This window comes from Monodelphis domestica, chromosome 5 (genome assembly GCF_027887165.1).
Source record: "Monodelphis domestica isolate mMonDom1 chromosome 5, mMonDom1.pri, whole genome shotgun sequence".
Taxonomy (NCBI): Eukaryota; Metazoa; Chordata; class Mammalia; order Didelphimorphia; family Didelphidae; genus Monodelphis; species Monodelphis domestica.
In genome coordinates, this window is record NC_077231.1 from 101,966,472 (window position 1) to 101,988,650 (window position 22,179).

The 22,179-nt window shown below is 44.7% G+C and overlaps 1 protein-coding gene and 1 long non-coding RNA gene across 3 annotated transcripts in view; one reads left to right on the forward strand and one right to left on the reverse strand.

Moving 5' to 3' along the window:
• Nucleotides 1-760: 760 nt before the first annotated feature.
• Nucleotides 761-22,179, reverse strand: part of FAM227A (family with sequence similarity 227 member A) — a 35,398-nt gene continuing 13,979 nt past the window's right edge. For both annotated transcript variants that reach the window (XM_007503195.3, XM_007503194.3), the window contains exons 6-14: nt 19,740-19,883; nt 14,575-14,676; nt 11,459-11,563; nt 8,243-8,366; nt 7,065-7,169; nt 5,613-5,743; nt 3,999-4,156; nt 2,241-2,393; nt 761-1,172 (exon numbers count right to left, since the gene is read on the reverse strand). In XM_007503195.3, the coding sequence (XP_007503257.2) occupies nt 998-1,172; nt 2,241-2,393; nt 3,999-4,156; nt 5,613-5,743; nt 7,065-7,169; nt 8,243-8,366; nt 11,459-11,563; nt 14,575-14,676; nt 19,740-19,883 (1,197 nt within the window). In that variant the 3' untranslated portion in view covers nt 761-997. The remainder of the gene's footprint in view (nt 1,173-2,240; nt 2,394-3,998; nt 4,157-5,612; nt 5,744-7,064; nt 7,170-8,242; nt 8,367-11,458; nt 11,564-14,574; nt 14,677-19,739; nt 19,884-22,179) is intronic.
• Nucleotides 8,360-14,717, forward strand: LOC130454539 (uncharacterized). The gene is made up of 2 exons (XR_008912151.1): nt 8,360-8,836; nt 14,549-14,717. It is a non-coding gene; the product is annotated as an uncharacterized LOC130454539 (long non-coding RNA).

Genomic DNA, 22,179 nt, shown 5'->3' on the forward strand with positions numbered 1-22,179 from the left:
ACAAAGTGTGCTCTGTGGAATGCTGTGGATGACTGTTCTTGAAAGAAAAAGAAATAGGAAGAATGTAGAGGAACATGGGAAGACTCAAGATGAAAGAATGCAGAATGAAGAAAAGAAAGTCAAAAAATTTACAATGACCACAATAAGGCAAATCAAGGCAGCACTTAACAAATTCAACTTGAAGTTCTGCTTGAAACATGTGCCTTCTTTCTGTTAACAACTATTTGATTTTTTTTTTTTTAATTGAGGCCAAGAGGGATAAGGGACTTGCCTAGGAGCAGGACCACAGCTAGTAAGTGTTTGAGGTCAGATTTGAACTCAGGAAGATGAATCTTCCTGACTCTAGCCTGGTACTCTATCTACTGTGCTACCCTACCTGACCACAACTACTCAACTTAACAGAACATTACCTGGACTATTAGTGCCATCTCTCAAATAGCTTAATTGCTTTCAGTGAATGTATTTTGTCATGGCTTGATTTGTCTACTGAATCCATCAAAATATGTTATCAAATGGTATTCAAATAAAACATACGATTTTTAAAAAAACAGGTAAGTTGGAAAGGAGAGAGGCAAGGGGTTATTACAATAGGCCAAGGTCGAGGTAATAAAGGGCTCAACAAGGGGACAGGTGTGAAAGATACTTTGGAAGTCAGGCTGTAAAGATGAGAAGAAAAACTAAAGAAAGACAATCTAGAGCTTCAGAAGGGGTGACCCAGAATACGGCGCATCTAGGGCAGTTTAGAAAGGGAAGGATGGGCTGGAGAAAGAAGATAATAAGCTCTATTTTGGAACTATTGAACTTCGAAATAAAATCCTTGATGGTGGGCTCACATTTAAGTTGGAGTGACTTACTTATCTGGGTTTCTTCCCAAGTTCATAAGGTCTCCACTCCTAGCAATCTGCCTCTGGGAGCCTCTATTTGCCAAAGCCTCCAGGGCCCTGGATGGGTGAATGGCTTAAGGAACTGTGGAGGATTACTAACTCATTTCACAGTTTTAGGCATAACTTTTCATTTTTAAACTGGATACTGAGTAATCAGCCTTTCCAAGGAGTTCATCTGTTGTAAGGACTTTTCCAGTAGGATCAGCAAGTCCCTCCTGGACAACTGAAGTGGGGATGAAATTTTGACTTAGCTTCTTTTTTTCTTTTGCCATGACTTCTTTCACTTTTCTAGTGTAAGACAAAAAAAAAAATCAAAATTGTATAATCTATTTATAGGGTGAAGGTGAAATCTATCTTAATTTGCCAGGTAGCAATCAAGTAAATGACTTTTTCCTTCGAGAGGGGCAAGCACAAGGCCCTGCAGTTTGATGCTAAGCGCATAGCAGGCTTACACATCAAAGACTTGTAGGACTTTATTGGTTTAGATTAAATTCCTATACTACTCTGCTCCTCTGAAAGGGATGAACATTTGATCTCTCCATCCTGATCTCCTCATCCCCCTATTACTGAATTGACCTGCCATCCAAAATTCAGCCCATTTCTTTTTTCCCCTGAACCTACTCAGACTTTCTCCTCTTGTTGGCATGACCATTCACCTGGTCTCCCCCAGCTATAAGCCCTTGGTCACTTTGTCCCTGTCCATTCAGTCTAACCACCCAAGCATCCCTGTAGGTCTTTTTCTCCCACTAACCTAACCTTCATAGAGCCAAGTCACTAAGTTGCCTGAGGATGTGGTTGGATTGTTTGGCTTCTAAGGCCCTTTTTAACTCTGATCCTGGGGTGATAGTTCCCTCCTCCTCACTCAGTGCTGACTTTATCTCCCCATCCCTCCATGCACTCTTGTACTCCCACCAGATTGGATGGTCCTTGATCCTAGGATCATCTCTTAGGTCCCTTCTACCAGGACTTGCACCAGGCCAGAGATCCCACACCAAGAAGGCACTAAAGAAGTCTTTCTTGAGTGAGTGATGCACATACAATGTGCTAAATGAGTCTGGTTACTAGATATTTCTATTTTAGTCTAGACTTTTTGGCCCTGATCATTGGATCATTGGGATTCCAATGGTGTGGCTCTTAAGGATAACTGTTTGCTGGAGGCGAGCTCATTGACATCCTTAAATCAAGTTTTGGAGGGTTACTAAGTTTTTTCATCTACTCTAAACTGTTCCATTTTAGAGATGAAAAAAACTGGGTAACCCTCAAAAGCCATGTGGAGGTTGGGGAGTGATGGACATGATGATGGATGAAGGGAGTTGGAAGCTATTCTGACCCACCCCTTCTCAGATCCAGTGATACCTGTTGAATTCAGTGTTCATCTCCTTCTGGGTTTGTTCAAACAGCTTCCATTCCTTCCAGTGTACCTTACGGAAGTATGTGACATCGTTGCTCAATTTCCTCATGTTAGACTTGACCTGCTCGATCACATCTCTGTAGGTTGGTGTGCCCTCAGTGAATTTGATGGTAAAGGAAAACACAAAACCGTCTGAACAATTTTTACCCTTTGACATGAGAAGACAGGGTACATATGTGAATGACAGCCCCAGGGTGAGAGGAGAATGGCTTAGATAGCAGAGGCCTAGGAAACAGTCTTGCGGGTGGGTAGCTCATTTAAATTAGAGCAGGGAATTCCAGGCCCTCACACGTCACAACCTCTTCTTTCCCCACCTCATTTGGGAAAGATTAATTCCTTCTTTATTCTCAAGTTAATTTCTACTCCTTTTAGAGATAATAAGAGCAAATAAACATTATGTAGGGCCTACTATGTGTCAGGCATTGTGCTAAGAGCTTTACCAAGATGGTCTTGTTCAAGCCCATCAAGGTGGAACCTGTGGACTTGGAGCTACCGAGATGATGGCACCATTCTTTCTTTCTTTTTTAAAACCCTTACTTTATGTCTTAGAATCAATATTGTTTGTTCCAAAGCAGAAGAGTAGTAAGGGTTAGGCAATAGGAGTTAAATGACTTGCCCTGGCCTGGTTATCTAACCACTGAGTCCCCTAGCTACCCCCTAAGGGTACCGTTATTTTATTGAGAATACTCTCCCCATAGCTAGTTACTCATTGAATTCTTGTGGACAGAGAGCACTCCCTTGGTTTTTCCAGAGGAGAAGGCCAAGGCATAGAGACTCCAAGAGGGCAGGGGGCTGCCTTAACTAACCTTTGGGTCTCATTCCCTTTCTCTAACACCTAACCCAAGGTGCTGCACACAGTTGGTACGTAAATGCTCTGGAGAGGATTGAAGTATTGTGTACGAAGACAACCAATGGCACCTCCAAGCCTCAGTTGTGGGCTACATACCTGCCAGGCTCTCCCTACTCTACCATGGGAGAGCTCAGGATCCAAGTGTCCTCAACCAGTGATGGTCTAAAGCAGTAAGGATGTTGGGTTTTTTTTTTTAATCCTTACCTTCTGTCTTAGAATCAATACTATGTATTATTGCGATTTATTGTGATATTACGTGGGCTGGAGCATCGAGTTAGGGGTCTCGAGTCAGAGACAAGGGGTGAGAGTTAACGAAGAGTTAAAAGGACGACACTTGTCACCAGCAGGCTACTAGCAGTCTTGGTTTATTATTCCATCATGCTCTCCTCCAAAAAGCTTCAGGTTTCTGCTCTTCTCTGAGCCAGAAGCAGTGCCTATATTCCTTCTTTCTGTGAGAACCGAGCTTAGCTCATTATTGAAGTCAGTCAACAAAAATAATTTTGACTAGAGCCTGGCATCTGGAGCCAGGGAAGGAATTGCTCTCTGCCTACACATCAATATCCACAAGGTTATGTTCCTTCTCTGCAGCTGTGTACTCTTCCTGACCCCTTCAGGAAGGAGAAATGGGAGAGTTTGGGGGGATTTAACCCTTGTTCCCTCACAATGTATTAGTTCTAAGGCAGAAGAGCAGTAGAGGCCAGTCAAAGGGGGTTAAGTGACTTGTCTAGAGTCACACAACAAGTGTCTGAGGCCAGATTTGAACCCAGGACCTCCCATCTCTAGTCCTGGCTCTATCCACTGAGCCACTTAGCTTCCTCTGAGCAGTACATATGTTAACAGACAGTAAGGATATGGGATAGTCTTGGATATATCCTTCCGAACCACGAAGATATCCTGGCCAGTCTGTCGAACAGAGTTACGCTCCTGAAGGAAGTGAACAATCAGAGGGCTTTGGCCAGTGAGGCTGAACAGGTTTTTCTCGAACTCGGGTCCCTTACAGGCTGGGTGAGACTGAGGAAAGAAAAAGAGGATACTGTTATTCCAGCCAATGAGAATTCTGCCCAACAGTCACCCTAAGCAGATTAGTCTTGCCACCATGGCAAGCCATCTCCCACTGAGGAGCTAAAACTTCTGAACAAGGAGCCTGATTCCTTGCAGATGCCCTTAGGAACAAGGCAGGAGGGAAGAGGTGTACTCTTCAGAGCCATCTTTCTCTTGTGGAATCATTGTGCCCTCTAACACCTGACTATGTATCAGCCAAGAGAATTATGTCAAGCACACTGAGAGCAGGTACCAGTCACTCCCTGGCCATCTCTGCCTCCCCACAGCAGATCTTTATGTGGCCCCAGAAAGTACCTGTGGTAACCTTTGGTAAAGGGAATCTTTGTTCTCTTTGAGTTTACACTTGTGAAAGGGAATCTTTTATTCCCTTTGTCCATTTTGAGTTAACACTTTGGTTAACAATAATTAAAGTACCCCTACTTATAGTACCTCACTAGATTGTGATGACAGGATTAACTCTCCTTCATTTACTTTTGAATTGGATCAACAAAAGCTTGAACACCCTACTTGGCACTAGGTGGAGGAGCTCTCTACCCTTTCAACTCAATCAGCCAGAAAATGAGAATTCTCAGTCAGCCAGGAATCTGTGAACTCTTTTGATAAGTATTTACCTCTCCAGAAGGTGAGAAGTGGTTCCCACAAACACTACCCCCTGGGCGGTGCTGGGCAATTTGGAAGCTGTTGACCCTTGTGAAAAGGGGAAGGGACATGAAGCCACTATAAAAGGCCCTGAATTTCTGGGGCTAGGGAAGTCGACTCCAAGAAGGAAGTCAGCTTCAAGAAGGAGGTCAGCTTCAAGAGGAGTCAGCTTCAAGAAGGAAGTGGGCTTCAAGAAAGTCATCCTCAGGAGTCATTGTCTTGACCTACCTCTTGGAGGGAACTTGGGTGAGTGAATGGCTGGCTTTCCTTTTCTGTGTTCTGGAGAGAGTTTAATTCCAGCTGAAGGTCAACAAGTTCTGGCTGAGTTGAGCACCGGAGAAATATTTAGATAGATAGGCTAAATGTCTTCTTTACCTTTCTGTATTTCTCTACTTTCACTCTTTCCACATATTTTGTAAATAAAAGCTATTAAAAGTCATTTCAATTTTGAGCAATAATACTTTAAATTGGCAATTACCATATTTATAATTTTCATATATTTTAGTCAAACCATTAAAATTTAATTCCTACAATACTGGCTTGCTCAGAGTCAGGAAGTGGGTGGGCAGCAGGGCTCAGGGAACTTGTTGCAGGGCAGTCTTCAGAGATTTTTAGAGCTCTAATGGTCCAGGTCCCATAGGCTCTAAATGAGACAATTGGAACTTGGGGAAGTTGGTGATTTCCCTCTGGTCACCCAGCAATGACAGAGGGAAGACCAGTCAGTTGGGCTTCTAGCCAGGGGGCTTCCACTAGTTCCATTACTCACCTCCCGCTGAGCTGACTTCTCCAATATCCTCCTCTCTGTGATCTCTCGGACTTTTTTGGATGCTTGTCTCTGGCTCTTGGAGCGTGGCTCAGACTTTGAGATCTGCATGGCAATTTTCTGCCTGTCATTGCCTGTGAATGGAAAGAAATGGTGTTCAGGGATGTGAATAAATGTTTTCTTCATTGATAATTCATGGAGAATGCAAAAGCAGTCCTGAGAACCCCAACATAAGACCCCACATGGCCACTGTCAATGCTGAGGCCTCTCAGGATGAGTATCGAGGAGAAAGAGAACATGATCTTGCCCTGGCAGAAAGCTTTGGCACAGCAGCCTTTGCTAGGCTATGAACTATTCTAGCTGACACCCCCAAGAAAGACAGGATGGAACCAGAGGGGCCCACGAAGGAGCTTGAATGGCCAAGAGATGGAAGGAAGGGCTGTTAGAGTTGTATACAGGGAATGATTAGATACTTTCAGTTTCCCGAGGAAAAAATTGGCTAGATATTGAATTTCTTTAAGGAAAACATGAACAAGTTCATCAAGCCTCAGTAGGCCTCAGTCAGGGAGGCCCCCTTGAAGGTTAGAAAAGGGCTAATTCATTTAACTGTCCATTCATCTAACCATTCATCAATTTTATCACAAATTTATGAGGAATATTCTAAGTATATAGCATTGTACTAAATGCTTTTGGAGGGTGGAGCCAAGATGGTGAAGAAGGTACATAGACCCACCTGATCTCTACCAAATGAGATACTCTTGGAGATAACAGTTGCTGCCCTGAAGGAGATTATAATCCAGATGGGAAGACATATGCACAAAAAGTTAAATAATAAGGAGTACTGGATCAAGAGCCAAGCCTTGAGATGGGAGGTCCTAGGTTCAAATCTAGCCTCAGAAGCTGTGTGGCCCTGGTGAAGTCACTTAACCCCCATTGCCTAGTCCTTACCACTCTTCTGCCTTGGAACCAATACACAGTATTAATTCTAAGACACAGGATAAGAGTTTAAATAAAATTTAAAAAGTTAAATATCAAAAGAAGGGAAAAAACCCCATCACCAACTAAGGCAGTACAAGGTTCTATCATAATTTCCCCTTTTTGTATACTTTCCTTTGACTATCTCATCTGTTGCCTATGACTTCAAGGATTTCTGTTCCCTGAATCATCCTACTCTCCTCTTCTTCTTTTCAAGCCCTGGCCCCAGAATCCACCTCCTGAGTCCCAAGGAGTCTGCCATGCTGATGTTCTGATCACCAGTCAGACCAGTTTCTTCTCAAGCCCTTCTCCAGCCCCTACAACTCTAACACACCCGCCTGTCCCACTGCTTACTTCTGCTGACTGAGGCATTGGCTCAGGAAAGTGTCAGCCCAAGAGCTCCCTGCTCCCAAGGGGGGCGGGGGGGGGGTTAGAGGACAGAGAAAAGAGAGGAGAGAAGCCCTGCACTAGGCCTCTCACCGGCAAACTTCTCTCTGCCCCGCATTAATTCTTCTCTCCGGAATCTCACTGGCTCCAGTTCAACGTAGTTCCAATGTACATAGCTCTTTGGGTTTGGGAATGTGCCTAAGAGGGAGAAAAGAGCAGTAAGGTGGGGAGGGGGAGGTCTCTGTTGAGGGAGGAAGCAAGTCAAGGCCCAGGCTATCTGTGGGGAATTTGGAGATCTTTCTTGACGAAGCATCAGAGGACACAGATCTTGGAAACCCAGAAGACACAAGGATAGGTCCTGGTTCTGATGTGAGCTAATGGGGAAATCCTGCCTCAGTTTCCTTATCTGCAAAATGGGGACAAAATACTCCTAATAATTCCTTAATTCTGGGGAAGAACTGTAGAAACTGGAGCAGTCACAATAGGAGGGCTACAGTGAGCCATCCACTAGTTTGCAGATCAGGAAAGATCAGTGCAGCACAAATCCAGGAGACCACTGAGAAACAGGCAGATAGATCATGGATGCAGACAGACATGCATTTTCTGAGACAGTCAATGGGAAAATTTGTTTTGTTGGACCATCATTACAAGGAAGGGCTTTTATTCAGCAGGGAGGGGCAGTCAGTGTAGTTAGGGGAACATCTAGGCAGTGACAGGGAAACAAAAACAAAACAAAACAAAGAAGTGTCTTTAAAAGACAAAATAAAGGAATGGAAGGGAGTTCCAAGGGGGATAGAGCTAAGCAGGGCAGCGAGGCCTTACCACATGCAAGCTAACATATTCTTTAAAAAAACATTCTCTATAATAGATATCAGCAGTTTTCTATTCAATCCCTTTTTTCTGTTCGTCTTTGTATGCGGAAAATGTCTGTGTATGTTGCCATCTGTTTTCCTCTAAGAATAAGGAAAAGCCAGAAGATTTGGCTTCTAGGCCAATAGGACCACCTACCTGGGAAGCCAGGGTTGAGCGAGACACTTGCCAATTTCTGGAAAGGAACTCTCAGGATGGGAAATTGGTGAGAGGGATACACTTAGCACCAATTGGGAAGGGTGAGGAAAGAGCATCCTTCTAATGATGGGTCCAAATAGGACCCATCAAGGGAGCACAGGCAAGAAGCCTGGCTGTAGCCAAGCCAAAACAAAGAGAGACTCTGACAATCAATAGGAAGATTCATTTCTCCCCCTGGAGAGGAGAGAAATGGGATTTCTCACCTGCTATCCACTGAGTCGTTGTGTTACAGATGACAGATTTGAATTCGTGATTGTCAAACCATGACTGTGGGAAGCAGGTGCAGAAGCTTGTATACAGGGCTTGACTCACAAGGGATGAGAATTTCTGAGGGTCAGAAAGAGACAGAGAATGCATCCCTGCACTCATCACACCGTCCCTGAACCCCAGCAGGGCTGCATTCTGCCACAAAACAGGCAGGGCTGACTGTTTTTCTTCCTTGAACAGAAAATCTGATCTGAGCAGACTGGCAAACACGTGCATATCTCCCCAGCATCAAAGGTGCGAGCAGCTTCTTCCAAGGCCATCCCCACCATAACGATCAGGGTTCTCATCAGGCAGCACCCCCCCAGGGAGCAGCTACTTCCAAGGCTATGGAATGTGCTTCCTCCTTAGGCCAATTATGATTCAACACAGGCCTCCTTGAGTCAGAGCTGCCTCTGTCGAAGGGACAGAAGGTGGTACCAGGGCCAAGCTGCCCAGAAGAGCAATCATGAATTGAGAAAATCGTGCTCAAACTCCGTTATCTCTGCCCTTAGCCAGTCAGCACCTCCAAAGCTTCTGAGGCTAAAGTGAAGGTAAGAATTGGCATACGAGGGACAACAGAAGTTTTTCTCATGATAAACGAGAGCCACAGGGTTTCAAATCCAACCCTGCTGAAGGGAGCTCGATCATGAGACCATGGGTGACAAGAGACCAGGACCCTTCCCAAGGCCAGCAGGGACCTTGGAGGCTAGAGTGTTTGAGCATCCTCCTCCATCACCTGGGAACTGGCAGCCTGAGTCATAGTACTTTCAGGACACCCCACTGGAATATGTACATTTAAAAAAAAGAGAGAAATACATGTGTAGACTCCAGAAACTCTAAGGAGTTCTGAGGAGTGTGGTACAATCTTAGGATAAAGAGGGGTGAGGTATAAGAAATTTTGGAGCCAAAGAGAAGAAATTCAGCCTGTTTTTTATATAGAAAAAAGGTCACTTGTGACCTCTCAAATGGAGTTGAGTCACATAGTCTCAAAAATCTTTCCCAGCTCTTTGCCTAGCATTCAGAATACTAGTGAAAAAGTCAGAGCACTGGCTCTGCAGGCCACAGTCCCAGGATCAAATCGTGGCTCTGCTATGTGCCAGCTGGACCAGCTGAGGACCTCTCTAAAATGGGTGGGTGGGGGTTGGACAAGATGCTTCTGAGGCTCTATCATATTGAACATTCTAGAGGGACAGATGTTCTTAGCTCCGACATTTTCGAAGGGAGCCTATACCCACATCCTGTGGAGCCCTGGGGATGATTCTACAAGGCATAGTCTGGGAGTATATACACTGTGGGGATAAGGGAGGTGAAGAAAGGGGCTTCTCAGCAATGATTAGCTTGGTGACCATAGCCAGTGACATCATCTGTGCACCAGCAGCAGCCCAAAGTGGACAAAGCTGCTAGACCTGGAGCAGAAAAGCCAGGTTTGAAAACACTCATATTTCTAATTGCCTACAGACATCTCCAACTCCCTTGGTGCTAAACAGAGCTCATTCATTGCCCCCCAAAGCCTCTCCCTCTTCCTCCCAGTCATCAGGCCCAGACCATCATCCTCAACTCTTCCTCTCACTCACTCCACACAGCCACATTTTGCTATTCTCCCCTTCATCACGTCTCACGTCATCATCATCCCTTTCTCCCAGGGATTCAAGTAACTACCTACCACCCTTGTACAGGTCCTCATGGCCTCCTGCAGTAATGGCCTGCTCAGTGGCCTCCCTGCCTCAAGTCTCTCTCCATTCTAATTTATCCTCTACTCGGCTCCCAAAGGGATTTTCACAAAGCCCAGGTCTGACCGTGTAACCCCATTCCACCCCAATTAACTCCACCTGTTCCCTGCTGGAACAAACCTTAGCTCCACTGTTGGGCCTGTGTGCCCCTTCACCCCTTTCCAATGCTCTTGTGATTTATTGCCTAGGAGCCGGCTTCCTTTCTTCCTCACACCCAGCCTCCTCTTGGTTCCTTGTCTTCGGGCTCACTGTGGGACTCACCATGCCTGCACTGCACTCCCTCCTGCCCTCGGATTCCTAGCTCCTCTGGTTTCCTTGAAGACTCAGCCCAAACTCCCCCAGGTCCCCCCATGCTAATGTCATCCCTCTGGGAGGAGTTCCCAGCTTCTATGTACTCATTATCTGTGTGATGTCAACCCCACTAAAGCCTGGGCCCCTCCAGTGAGAGCAGGGATCACACTCGGGCCTTCTTTGCATCCCCAGTGCCTCGTGCAGACTGAACCCTTCAGAAATGCTTGCTAACTCATTACCGTGTAGGCCTCTTTTCAGAATAAACAATAAATCTCAGGAAACTACTCAACACTCTACACTGCACATAAGCACCCATGGCCTAGGTGGAGGGGCTCTTCTCACTCAAAGTTCCCTCACCAATTAAGTCAGAGCTCCTGACCCACAAAAACTTAAAAACAAAACCCCTTTCCTTGTCTTAGAGTCAATACTGTGTACTGGTTCCATGAAAGAAGAGCAGTAAAGGCTAGGTAATGGGGGTTAAGTGACTTGCTCAGGGTCACACAGCTAAGAATTGTCCGAGGTCAAATTTGAATCCAGGACCTCACTGTCTCCAGGCATGGAACTCAGTCTGCTGAGCCACCTAGTTGACCCTATCCCAAAAAGGCTTTGAAAACTGTTAATGCCCTAACCAAGAAGCCTCACAGTCATCATCATTAACAAACTCTCCATTCCAATCCTGAAACAGCTGTCAGTGGCATTCCAGTCAAAGCCCTCAGGTTTGGGCAGACGGGAACTGACTTTCCTATTCCAGTTTTCATGGTCAAGTAATGAGGTATAGTGAAAAGTGGGCCAGGCTTGGAGCCAGAGGATTTAAATCTTGGCTCTGATGCTGATTCACAGTGTGGCAGGGTACAAGAAGGAGGATAAACATGCTCTGGTACTTCCCCCGAGCAAGGAAGCTGAGGGCACAAGATACTGTGGAAACCTCAAACTGCCCAGGGCCCATATCTGATGAAGATGGTGGCCTCTTACACCCTGAGAGCATCTCGGAGGAGTTAAGGGGTTCCATGAGGCCAAAGGCCAAGATTCAACCTGCCACTCCCTCCCTCTTTCTGGGTCTCATTGCCACATCTTCAAAGGGAGGATGCTGCCAGTTCCCTCCCAGACCGGGTGACCCGATGTAAGCATCACCCCATGCCCTGAGGCACTCACTTTTAAGATACTTTCTTCGTAGGGTGACCTGTGTGTGTTGGTCAGGAGGTGAGCGTAGTTCTTTGACACGCGGTTAAACAACTTCTTCTGAATCTCCTTGTTTGGCTGACACAAATGGGAAGGGGAGAAGAATTATTGGACACTGTTGCTGATTTAGACAAGAGACTGAACGTTTATACAAAGAGCTCTTTTTTTTTAAAACCCTTCCCTTCCATCTTAGAATCAATACTGTGTATTGGTTCCAAGACAGAAGAGTGGTAAAGGCTAGGCAAGGGGGTGGGGTGGGGGTGGTAAGTAACCTGTCCAGTATCACACAGCTAGGAAGTGTTTGAGGCCAAATTTGAACCCAGGACCTCCCAGCTCTAGGCCTGGTTCTCAATTTATAAAATTCTCTCACTCAGCTGTCCCAAAGAGCCCTCCATTTAAATGACTTTGCTTCACAGGACCTCAGGGCCAGAAGAGACCTCCAAGACCATCTAGTTGATCCCAGCCCTGGGCAAGAATTCCTATTCCATTAGTACCAAATGGTCCCCCAGACTCTTGTCTCCTATATGAGACAGTTCTAATTGTGAGGGGCTTAGATTGGCATCCTTGGGCCTTCTGCTTCCGCTCTCAAATGTGCTTTCTGGAGTCAGGGCAGACTATGTATAAACCTTCTTCCACACCACAGCCCTTTAAGTAGTTGAAGACACCCATCCTGACTAACCCTCCTTAAATCTTCTGACTCCAGACTCCAGGTTCAACTTATCCAGTTCCTTCACTTCCTCAGTCCATGGCCTGATCGCTAGGCCTTTGGACCTTCTCAAGATTGTCAACACCTGTCCTACAACATGGTACCCAGAACTGAACATAGTGTCCCAGCAATGGTCTGATCAGGGGGAGGACTACAGCAGGACTGGGGCCTGCTGCCCTCCTCTGGGGTGCTCCCAATGCAGCCTGAGGTGGCATGGCTTTCTTTGGCATCCATGTTTCTCTGATGTCTTACACTGACCAGAACCTCAGATCGTTGCCATCCCAGCTCTTATGCTGGGAGCCATCAGACCACGACGCCTTGACAGAGTCACACGTGGTAGCTGGGGAGACCACAGAGTGGTCCTTGGCGAGATGTGATTTCCCACCCAACCCCCTTTTTTGCATGACTTCTTTCATCAATGCTCCTTACCTATGAATTCACATGATTATTATTCCCCCTAGTCTCAAAAGAAATAATGCAAGAGCAAAACACCTGCACCCTAATTCTCCAAAACATCACCAAAAGATCAGACCCTTAAACCCAATCCCAAAAAGACTTATCATGGGTTAACTTTTACTTAGGTACATAATTCCCAGCAAAACCACAGCTACAGGCCAAGCCAAAAACTTTCCCACATACAGAAGCCTATTCTCATGAAGTTAGCACACAAATCAATCATAGAGACCCAAGCGATAAGTACAAGTACATCAAGCTTCAGTGACTCGATTACACAAATCAGTAACTCCCTAGAAGCCACCAGTCTAAATCTGAATTGTGTTCCCAGACCCCTCAGCCTCCATGATATTATTGTTGAATTGTCTTCTAAGAACTGCTGATTAATTATTCCATTTTATTAAAAGCAATACATAATTTTTCCTTGATTATTTGTAAGCTCAAAACTTCTCACAGGGTAATGAGAAAATTAAGCCACCTGTGACAAAATCAATTATCTTGTGTGCAACCTTAATTCTGCTGTAATCACAATGCAAGAATATAGAATGTTAATCAAGTGATTTGTTAAAATTTGATGTATCACTTTTCCAATTATCTCTTTGATTTTGTATATCAGCATGCCAAGAGAATGAGTATAAAAATAGGGGGCAGCTGGGTAGCTCAGTGGATTGAGAACCAGGCCTAGAGACGGGAGGTCCTAGGTTCAAATCCGGCCTCAGCCACTTCCTAGCTGTGTGACCCTGGGCAAGTCACTTGACCCCCATTGCCTACCCTTACCACTCTTCTGCCTTGGAGCCAATACACAGTATTGACTCCAAGACGGAAGGTAAGGGTTTTAAATAAAAAAAAAAATAAAAATAAATAAAGATTAGACATCAAATCGGGAAAGCGGAGCAGCTATCAGATGCAAAGCAATCCCATGGCTATTATGATTAAGCTGTCTTCCGTTTGTTATTTTTGTTGACTGATTGTTCGCCACCAGTAGGGATACCCTGGAGTCTCGGGCAAGGGTGGACTTTGCCCGTGACACTCTTAGGCAGCTCCATGGTATATGTGTGAAGTGGATTTTTTTTTTACTTTTTGTTTAGGCCTTTTCTTTATTAAACTTCAGCTTAGTAGATTGGGGCCTGGTGCCCTTTTAGGACCCCAGCATTCTCACCTAACATGCTGGCCAGCCATCCTAGCCACCTGATCTGCCATGCCAGGTCGACTTGTAAATGAGAGGAAGGTTCCCAGGCGTTTACCTGGGGCAATAAGATTTGGCAGCCAGCCCTGGGTTGCAGCTCAAAGTCTTTCTATTAATTTCCTTTTCTCTTTGGCCTTGGAAGATGCCATTTTCCTTGTGGAGCAGGGAAGCTTCTCTTTTTACATCTGGTGAAGTCTGTGGATCCCTTCTTCAAATCATGTTGGGTTGGGTTTTAATTGATAATTGAAGGAAGTGCTCAATTTCAATGAGAACTTAGAGAAATTAAAGGGATATATTTTTTCCATGCATGTTCATAGACCTCCAAGAACTCTAGGTTCTGTGGGTCTCAGATTAGAATTTATGCCTGAAATGGATGTGATGAGAACAAAATCTCCAGCTGCTTCTAAAGTGCCAGGTGACAATTCAGGTTGAACCCAAGAGACAGGAACCAGACCACCTGGGTGATGGCTGCCCAGGCAGGGGCTCTTCTGGCTTGTCACCTGTCTGGGCTTCCCTATGTCTCCAACTTGTCAGGGTCACCCTCAAGTTAAGATGAGGTGGCATGGGAGGTCTGAAGTGGGGAAACGAAAGCCACATGAGAACCACAACTGTGGAGTGTGGTGACCGGAACCGTCACGGCCTAAATGGTGAATGGAGAGATACCAAAGGGCACAATCTCTGGGATCCTCGTTCATCACTTCCCTCTTTTGCCTTTCAGCCTTCACCAGCCTCCTCTCTCCTTACCTCATATCTCTCATGAAAGATCCACCAGAAGCAATCCAAGATGATAGCTTTGGAGTATGGAGAAGAGAAGAATTTAGCCATTTCTAAAGGTGCGCAGAAAGTCTGAGGAAATAAAAGCCAGAGTGGTTGTTGTGATTAAATACCACCATGTTACTGTTATTATTATATACTGCCTAACACTGTTATTATTATAGTTATCATATTGTTATTTTTATCATATACTGTCCATGACTGTGGTTATTATTGTTGTTGTTATTGCCATCATTCTAGCCTGCCCATAACATGGACGTTGGCCAACCTGGCCTGGTCAGAGGAGGGGTTGTTTTCTTTTGTTTTTCCAGATAAACTTTGCAATAAATTTTTCTAATTCAATTAAAAAAAGGGTTTTGGTAGTTTGATAGGTATGGCACTGAATAAATAGATTAATTTGCGTAGAATTGTCATTTTTATTATATTAGCTTGTCCTACCCAGGAGCAGTTAATGCTTTTCCAATTATTTAGATCTAGTTTTAATTGTGTGAAAAGGATTTTGTAGTTGTGTTCATATAATTCCTGTGTTTTTCTTGGCAGATAGATTCCTAAATATTTTATAATGTCTATTATAATGTATAATAGAGTGATTTTATTAAAAAAATTTTTTTTTCTAAAATCCTTACCTTCCGTCTTAGAATCAATACTGTGCATTGGTTCTAAGGCAGAAGAGTGTTATGGGCTAGGAAGTGGGGGTCAAGTGACTTGCCTAGGGTCACCCAGCTAGTAAGTGTCTGAGGTCACATTTGAACCCAGGACTTCCCATCTCTGGGCCTGACTCTCAATCCACTGAGTGATCCAGCTGCCCCCTAGAGTGATTTTAAATGGAGCTTCTCTTTCTAACTCCTGCTGCTGAGTTTTGTTGAAAATATATAGAAATGCTGAGGATTTATGTGGGTTTATTTTGTACCCTGCAACTTTACTAAAGTTAATTATTTCCGCTAGCCCTTTAGTTGATTTTTTTGGGTTCTTTAAGTAGACCATCACATCATCTGCAAAGAGTGATAGTTTAGTCTCTTCATTGCCTACTTTAATCCCTTCAATTTTTTTCTTCTCTAATTGCTAGTGTTTCTAGTACAATATTGAATAAAAGAAATGATAATGGGCATCCTTGCTTCACTCCTGATCTTATTGGGAAGGCTTCTAACTTCTCTCCATTGCAGATGATGTTTGCTGATGGTTTTTAATATATACTCTTTATTATTTTTAGGAAAGGCCCCTCTATTCCTATACTTTATAGTGTTTTCAATAGGAATGGGTACTGTATTTTGTCAAAGGCTTTTTCTACATCTATTGGAGATAATCATGTGATTCTGTTGGTTTGATTATTGATATGGTCAATTATGTGGATGGTTTTCCTAATAGTAAACCATCTTTGCATTTCTGGTATGAATCCTACCTGGTCATAATGAATAACCCTACTGATCACTTGCTGGAGTCTTTTTGCTAGTATCCTATTTAAGATTTTTGCATCTCTATTCATTAAGGCGATTGGTCTGTAGTTTTCTTCCTCAGTTTTTGGTCTGCTTGGCTTTGGAATCAGTACCATATTTATGTTGTAAAAGGAATTGGTAGGACTCCTTCTTTGCTTATTTTGTCAAATAGTTTGTATAGTTTGGGGATTAGTTGTTCTTTAAATGTTTGATAGAATTCACTTGTGAATCCATCTGGCCCTGGAGATTTTTTCTTAGGGAGTTCCTTGATGGTTTGTTCAATTTCTTTTCTGAGATGAGATTGTTTAAGAATTCTATTTCCTCTTTCGTTAATCTGGGCAATTTATATTTTTGCAAATATTCACACATTCCACCTAGATTGTCATATTTATTGCCATATAATTGAGCAAAGTAGTTCTTAATTGCCTTAATTTCCTCTTCATTAGAGGTGAGATTGCCCCTTTCATCTTTGATATTGCTAATTTGATGGAGGGGTCATTTTCTCACAGCCTAAGCTGGAGGTGTGGTTTTAATAGTGTCTGGAGGCTGGAGATAGAAGAGAGAGATAAGGGAGCTGGTGACATCTTAAGAGTAGCAAAATGCTTTTGCCTGGTATCAGGAGTATAGGCCTGTCGCTATTGGGCCGTGCAACTTTGGGGAAGTCCCATAAAGATTTCATCAATAAAATGAAGAGGGTTTCTCCTCACAATCTACAAAGTAGAAAAGCTGTTCAGTCATGAGAAGAGGCAGTGCCAAAGGGGCTGTGGGAAGACAAGAACACGGGGAACTGAGGGTAGAGTTGGAAAGTCTTCTGATGGTTCTGGATGTCGATCGGGAATGATGACATACACAAAGCCACTCAACTGACCATACCTATTAAAGCCATGATCCCACAGACCAAAACAAGGGTCCAATACACACCAAAATATTTATGGCAACATTTTTTGTGGGAGCAAAGAACTAGAGACAAAGTAAGTACACAATGATTTGGGGATGGCTAAACAACAAACTGGTGTATAAATATAATGGAATATTTCTATGTATCAGGAAATTAAGAATATGAGGAAGAGCTATATGAACTGATCCAGCCAGAATAATAATGATAATGGTAGCTAATGCTCAGATACCCTTTATATACAAGGAACACAACAATGCAAGAGAGAAGCTCCCTCAAAGGAAGTGTGGAGCAGATAAGCTTTACCTCAGGCTTCTCAGGAGAGGGAGGGAGTGATTAGGGCAGAAAACTGTCCATGTTAGATGCAAGATTTTTGCATAGTTCTTTTCTTCCATTTTTTGATGACTCCAACCCTTGGGTACAGGCTCTCCTCCAAGCTAACTGTCCTAGTCCCCTCACCATCAAGACTGCTTTCCTCAATCTGGGAGTCCAATTTGGGGTTAGAGACAAAAGCTATTTCCAGAAATTATGACATTAAAGAATAAAGACATCACTAAAATTTATCTGAACACAAAAAGAAATTGAAGGGGTGAAATAAGATTGCTTCCAAAGTTCTTCCCTTTACTCTAAACCCCAGAATTCTACACCTTTATCTTGTTCAGCCTCCTCTTTCCACTGTCTCTGCCCACTTGTGGAGTCTGAGTCTGGGGCAGATCTAACCGTCATTCCTTTTCTTTCACCTGATCCCAGAAAGGAACACTCTTTGTACCCAGAGGGTCCCAGGGCTTTGGAGATAATCAAATCCAACCACACCAGAGAATAAATCCCTTCGTCAACATCCCTGACCAGTGGGCTACCAGACTCCTTATGAAAACCTCCATGATGGGAAAGTCATTCCTGCAGAGTAGTACCCCCTTCTCCTCTGGGAGAGCTAGAAGCAAGCCTTGCTTGACATTGTGTCTCCATCTGTATCTCTCCACAGCTTCTCTCACCCAGTAAGCCTTACTTTCTCCTGCCCTATGAGGCCAAAGAAAACAGGGCCCGATTCCACTTCCAGATAACAGCCCGAACATCCCTGAGGAGTTTTAGGATCACAGGAGTGGGAATGAACCTGAGAGAGGAGCTAGTCTTGGCCCAGGGTCAGCAGGGAGGAAGGACTCGATCACTCCAACCCCTGGCCACTGCCACTTCTTTAGGTTAAATGCCCTCGTCTCCTTGGTTTGTGTTCTAGCAAAGCCCACAGACCTCCACAGAGGGAACCTGACTGCAAAGCACAAGGCCTATGACCCCCTATGAGCCCCATTCCTCACATAGCTGCCCCCCAATTAAGGGATCTTGGGCCTTCCTCCCTAGCACACCAATTCCCACTGAGGCAGTAACCTGTCTTGGATAGCAGGAACTCCACAGGACTGACTCAGGCATCAGAGGAAGAGTATCTAATAGGATGGGAGTGGGGGTCTGCTTGGTGCAGATTAGAAGGAGCCAGGATGTGTTGGTGTGACGAGATTTCCCCAGAGTTTTCTCTAGGAGTTCTCCCACTAGCCTAGGCCCAGACTCCTAACCTGAAGAGGAATGGGGACTCTTCTACCAGAGGCGCTGAGGCCGAGCACCTGTTCTTTGGCCTTTTAGAGCTGGGAGGGAGCTCATGATCATTTGGGCCCCATTTTACAGCTCTGCAAACTAAGATCTAAGAGGTTAAGAACTTGATGAGGACACCCAGCAAATCATGCAGCCTTGGGACTCTAACAGCTCACACTTTGGATCAGGGTTAATGCTGACTGTGAAACTCTTCTTCCTTCTCCCTGCCCCTTCCTAATACCAATGGTGGAACACTCCAATGAACCTTTGGGAGATTTCTGTTCTCCCAGAATTCCACTTCATTCACTAGCTGGTATGATGCCCCTTCCTTCCCCCAGAGCCTGCTATTCTGAAACAGAGGGTCCTTCCTAAGGAAATGAGGGGCACAAGATCCATGGCATGGGACCAGCCACCATCTCAGAGAGAGACAGGGATGTGGCCCTTCTTCTCTCCTCCTCACAGCTTAGTTACTTTCCCGGGAGGCCGTCCATTATGATGGACACAGTAGGAAGCTAGAGGGTCTGAAGAATTTCCCAGAGAATCCCTGGTTCTCAGAGCAGGAAGGAACCTCTGGGGCCATGTGTGCTTAAACAGGAGGGCTTGCCCTCCGCCTTAACCCCCAAATGCTATAAGGGGTATCGTTCAAATATAATAGTGGAGGGGGTGGGCCAGTCACATACCAAAAGAGAGGGTGTTGTAACAGGCAACATGAAATACTCAAAGGTCTTCAAGAAGGTCTCTGGCAGGCCACAGGCCTAGAGATGGGAGGTCGTGGGTTCAAATCTGGCTTCAGACACTTCCTAGCTATGTGATGCTGAGCAAGTCTTAACCCCCATGGCCTAGCCCTCATTGCTCTTCTGCTCAGGAACTAACACATAGTATTGCATCTAAGATGAAAGGTGAGGGGTTAAATTAAAAAAAAGAGAGATAAAGAGGCCAGGCAATAACCCTACTGGATCATGAGTCCGAGACCTTTAGAAACAGTACCCGGCCATAGGCTGGAAGTGTGTGGTCAGGAGGAGGCCTGGCGGGGCTGTGCGCCGCCCTAATGGAGGGAGTACTCCTCTGAGGAGGTCCTCCAGCCACAGAAGCCAGGACGTCTCTGAGCAGCATCCTAGCCACATTCCTGGGATGTGAGGACCACAGGAGACAATGGGCCGCTGACAGAGCTGTCTGTCCCCCTGAGGTCTCAGGGCCCCCCGTGCCTCATCTGTGCCTCCTCCGATTACCTTGCCGGTGATGCTGTTTTCCTGAGCCCGGATAACATTGCCCACCATGTCACTGTAGTTCACCCCGTTTGGCAGCTCACTGGGCTTCTCTTCATTGTAGTCTGGAGCATGGAATAGCTCAGCCAGCCCATCCTTCTGGGCTCTCTGGAGAGGACCAAGAAGGCAGGAATCATCGAGTAAATGTGGGGTCAGTCTGAGAACTCTGAGCCTGCTAACCTGCATCCTGGGCAAGTCCTCCCTTCCCCCTCCTCCACAGCCTCGGCCTGAAAGCCTCATGGGAAGGGGGAGCCACTGGCTCAACCCCTCTGGAGCTGAAATCTGACTTTCCCACAACCAACACTTTGACCCTCTGTCCTCTATGGAAACAAGTGTGCTTCCTCCTCGATGCACCAGCTTTAAAACGCTTTAGGAGAGCCAGCGTGAATTAGCAATGAGAAATATCACAAAGGCCATATACTGTGACCTGGCTGGCTTTGTGCCAGGAAGGCGGCACTGATTTGATATTAGGAAAACTAGAAGCACAAGTGACCACATCAACAATAACAAAAAGCATTTAATTTTATGCTCAAATGTAGAAGAGGACAGTCCTGTGGCTCAGTGGGTAGAGAGGTATGATTGGAGACAAGAGGTCCTGAGTTCAAGTCTGGCCTAAAACATTCCCAGTTGTGTGACCCTGGGCAAGTCACTTCATCCCCCATTGCCTAGTCCTTACCACTCTTCTGCCTTGGAACAAATACACAGGATTGATAGTAAGGCAGAAGGTAAGAGTTTAAAGAGACAGAGATAAAGAGAGACAGAGAGACAGAGTGCCCAGGCAATAATTCTATTGGATGAGTTCATGAGTCCAAGACATCTAGAAACAGTACCTAGCCATAGCTTGGGAGGGAGTACCCTCCATTGTTGTTCAGTCATTTTCAGTTATGTTCAATTCTTCCTGGACCTCATTTGGAGTTTTCTCAGCCATTTCCTCCTCCAGCTCATTTTACAGATGGGGGAACTAAGACAAACAGGGTTAAGTGACTTGCCCAGGGTCACACAGCCAGTAAATGTCTGAGTCCAGATTTTAATTCAGGAAGATGAGTCTTCCTAACTCCAGGTCTGGCACTCTGTCCACTGTGCCATCTAGCTGCCCAAAGTACATTTTGTGATTATTTCTCACTTTTGCTTGGTTTTAAAGTCTTTCCTTTCCCAAAGATCTGACATGCATACGATTCTGTGTTCACCTAATTTGCTTATAGTTTCCTTCTTTATATTCAGGTCATTCACCTAGTCTGAGTTTATCTTGATGTAGGATGTGAGGTGTTGATCCAAACCTAATCTCTCCCACTCTGTCTTCCAATTTTCCCAGAAGTTTTTATCAAATAGTGGATCTTGGTCCCCAAAGCTGGGATCTTTGCCCAAGTACATAATACACAGAAGCAAATGAGCACAGTATCCTGGTATTTGATAAGCCCGAAGATTTCTAGCTATTGGGGCAAGAACTTGCTATTCAACAAGAAATACTGGGAAAACTGGAAAGCAGTCTGGCAGAAAGAAGGAATAGACCAACATCTCATATCTTATGCTGCAATAAGTTCCAAATAGGTACATGACCAAACAGGAAGGAGAATCACAGGAGGTAAAATGGATAGTTTTGACGCTATAAAAATCAAAAAAATTTTGTACAAACAAAACCAATGCAGCCAAAATAAGAAAATAGGCAAATGGAAAAAACAAACAAACATCTTTACAGTAACAATCTCATTTTCAAGATACATAGGAACTGATTTAAATTTATGAGTCACTCTCCAAAAGATAAATAAATGGTCAAAGGATATGAATAGGTAGTTTCCAAAGGAAGAAATCAAAATTATTAATAGGCATATCAATGCACATGTTTTATCTTTTTTTCTCTCTTACCTCATAGCTTTCTATATCTATTTATCTCTCTCTCTGCCTGTCTCTCTCTCCAGTTGTCAATGCCACTGGAATAAAGAGTCTTTTCTCAGTCTGTGTCCAATGTGATCTCAGCAGCTTTCAACACTGCCACCTTTTTCCTCCACCAGGCATCTATCTCTCTTACTCTCTTGATTTCTGAAATATTTCTTTTTCCTGGTCCTTGCCCTCCCTATCTGACCTATTCCTTCTCAGTCTCTTCTTCAGAAGTCACCACTGTGGGGTGACACCTAAGCTTGGGTGTCCCCAATCTCTTTCTTGTCATCGGCTCGCCCATCAAAGGCTTTCCCTGCTCCTAACTTCCCTCTATCTGTTGAGGACGCCACCAGTCATTGAGGTTGCCAAGTTCAGGGCCATAAACAGTGACATTTACATAGCAGTAGTTTCAAAGTCCATTCTCAGATCTTCGTGCCCCAGCACCCTGTGAAGCAGGTCCCATCGGCATTATTATTCCCATTTTACATATGAGAAAACACCATCCTGCTATTTAGAGGCCACTTGCAAC